We start from the raw sequence: 2625 nt of genomic DNA, 5'->3' as shown, positions 1-2625 counted from the left end.
GCTCGTCTGGTGGGGACAGTGGTGGCGGGGTGGGGGTTCTGTTCTGAGGACATGCATGTTCTACATCCTTCACCAAATCCATGCTTCCACTCTCCTTCAACAGCGGTGTTGCCTGCCAAATTTCATAAGCAGCATAATGATACATATAAATTAATACAAATAATACATTTAAATGAATAGTTCACACAAAATATATTCTGTCACCATTTACTTATCCTCAGTGTTTTTCCAAACCTGTATGATTTTCTATCTTCCATGGAACACAATAGAATACAGTGTTAAATGATAGCGTCATTGATTGCGAAGACGGGGTGAAAATTGTGGATCATGATGATAATTAAATAAAGAATACAAAAAGAAAAAAAACTTTTCACATTTTTTTTTTTAGAGTTATGTTTAAACTGATATAAAATGTTTGAATGACATTTTCATCAACTAAAATCAGATGGCATTTTAATCAGAGTAAAATGTACTAAAATGAATGAAAATGACATGAAAAAATATTGACTAAAAGGATAATTTCAATAAAGTCAAAAACTATGACTAAAAAAACTCTAAATAAAATGAATATGACATGACGAAATATTGATTATTTTTAAAGGACATTTTTTATTAAATGACAAAAACTATTTCAACTATTTACGGTGTAAAAATTATTACTGGTTCTGAAGAATAATAAGTTGCTATTTTCCATTCAACTATTCAAAGGTTTGGGTTGGTAAGATTTTTAAATGTTTTTGAAAGAAGTTTCTTCTGCTCACCAAGGCATTTATTTAATTACAATACCATACAAATTGTAATATTTTAAATATTATTACAATTTAAAGTCACTGGCCTATCCTAATGTATTTAAAATGTAATTTATTCCTGTGTTGGCAAAGATTAATTTTTAGCATCATTACTCCAGTATTCAGTGTCACATGATCCTCAGAAATTATTCTAATTTACTGATTTGGTGCTCAAGAAACATTATTATCAATTCAGAAAACAAGATTTTTTGATGAACAGAAAGTTCAAAAGAAAAACATTTATTTCAAACATAAGTCTTTTGTAACAATGTAAATGTCTTTATTGTCACTTTTGGTCCAGGGAACACTTTTGATCAATTTAATGCTATATAAAAGTATTCATTTCTTTAAAGAACAAAATCTTACTGATCCTAAATTTATTTTTGAGCGGTAGTGTAGTTTCAAAGAAAAGCCCAAAAAGCACCATAAACATAATATATATAATCCATACATGTAATATGATATATTCTGAGACTTCTGTAACCATATGATAGCTTTGTGTGAGGAACAGACTGAAATTCATTGGTCACTTAAAAAACTTGCTTTCCCACATTCAAGCCACAGGACACATTCAAATGTTCTTTTATGGAAAAAAAGAACAGCCTGGACACTCCTTACATAAAAATATAATTTTCTCTTCCACTGTAAAAAGAAAATGTTTCAGAAAAAATGATTGTGAGTAAATGATGACAGAAGTTTCATTTTAGCTGCATTATGAATTCAACTGTTTTGAATAAGACTAACCGAGGGAGCTTCTGTTTGTGTGGCAGGTTGCACCTTTAGGTCCACTGCCACTGTCTGTGGTGGCGGCAGATTCTGAAAAGGCAACTGAACTACTGCTTCAGTGACTGGGAGCTCCTCTTCAGACACCAGCATGTGGTCAGACTGGACAGCTACGGTCTGGACTGAGCGGAGAGACAGTCTCTGTGGCTGGACCAGCCTGGGCAGAGCCATGGTGAGAGGAGGGGGGCTGGACAGAGGTGAATACTGGGAGACCGGCTCTAGCACTGGGCCCAGATGAAGCGTCGGAGGGTCAGGGAGCACTGCAGGGGGAGCTGTGGATGTAGACACCACTACTGACTGATTGCTGGGATGATTGGGCACTGAGAGGAACTCAGTGTGCTGTGATTGGACGGTGGCTGTAGTGGGAGTGGTACGGGACTGCAGGGCAAGGGGTGGAGGAGAGCTGTCCTGCGGCATGACACGCAGCGCAATGGGCTGGACCTGTCTTTGAGCGGTAGAGCTCTGCTGGATGATGAGCTGGTGTGGCGCCACCCTCTGGCCGGAAGGGCAATGCAGCTGGTGTCTGACCAATGTATGAGACTGAACTGGAGTGAAGGTTGCTGCAGTAGAGACAGTCATTACAAGCAAACAGAAAGTGTTCAGAAAGATGTTTGAAAAGGAAAACAGATGAGTTATAGCAGTGAATCTCAATAGTTTTGACCTTTTTATTTTTAGAAACTTAAGCTAGGTGCACACTGTGCGTTTTTTTTTTTTAATAGTCCTTTACAGTTGTTGCTTGTCAGACTGTATGAACATGTCACACTGTTGGATCTCAGTTGTCATTAATGTCAGACTGTACGACAGTCAAGATGTGTTAAAAACGGGTGCGCACAAGAAAACTTGTCCGGAGTTTTACCTTATCAACTCATACAAGTTCAGTGACTGCGAGCTGCATTGCTGTAATGTTGGTAATGTTGGCTATCATTAAAAGTAGGGCTGCACGGTAAATCGCATGCGATGCCGTTGTTGCTGCGCAAACTGCGCAAAACCACTTTCATATTTGCGCGATTTTTTGCGCAGCTCGTCAGTGAACAACGGCTCTGTGTAGTTAATG

At 37.9% G+C, this 2625-nt stretch overlaps 2 protein-coding genes across 2 annotated transcripts in view; both read right to left on the bottom strand.

Moving 5' to 3' along the window:
• ankrd11 (ankyrin repeat domain 11) overlaps positions 1–2625 on the bottom strand; it is a 213603-nt gene that overhangs the window by 184132 nt on the left and 26846 nt on the right. The window lies entirely within an intron of this gene.
• The window catches only part of LOC107730110 (E3 ubiquitin-protein ligase UBR5-like), a 149033-nt gene that overhangs the window by 137387 nt on the left and 9021 nt on the right, over positions 1–2625 (bottom strand). Inside the window, exons 2-3 of the mRNA XM_016540841.1 lie at positions 1533–2131; positions 3–112 (exon numbers count right to left, since the gene is read on the bottom strand). Coding sequence (XP_016396327.1) covers positions 3–112; positions 1533–1988 — 566 coding nt within the window. The 5' untranslated portion in view covers positions 1989–2131. The remainder of the gene's footprint in view (positions 1–2; positions 113–1532; positions 2132–2625) is intronic.

This window comes from Sinocyclocheilus rhinocerous, unplaced genomic scaffold (assembly GCF_001515625.1).
Source record: "Sinocyclocheilus rhinocerous isolate Xijiao unplaced genomic scaffold, SAMN03320098_v1.1 scaffold36, whole genome shotgun sequence".
Taxonomy (NCBI): domain Eukaryota; kingdom Metazoa; phylum Chordata; class Actinopteri; order Cypriniformes; family Cyprinidae; genus Sinocyclocheilus; species Sinocyclocheilus rhinocerous.
This window is presented reverse-complemented; position numbering and strand designations above follow the sequence as displayed.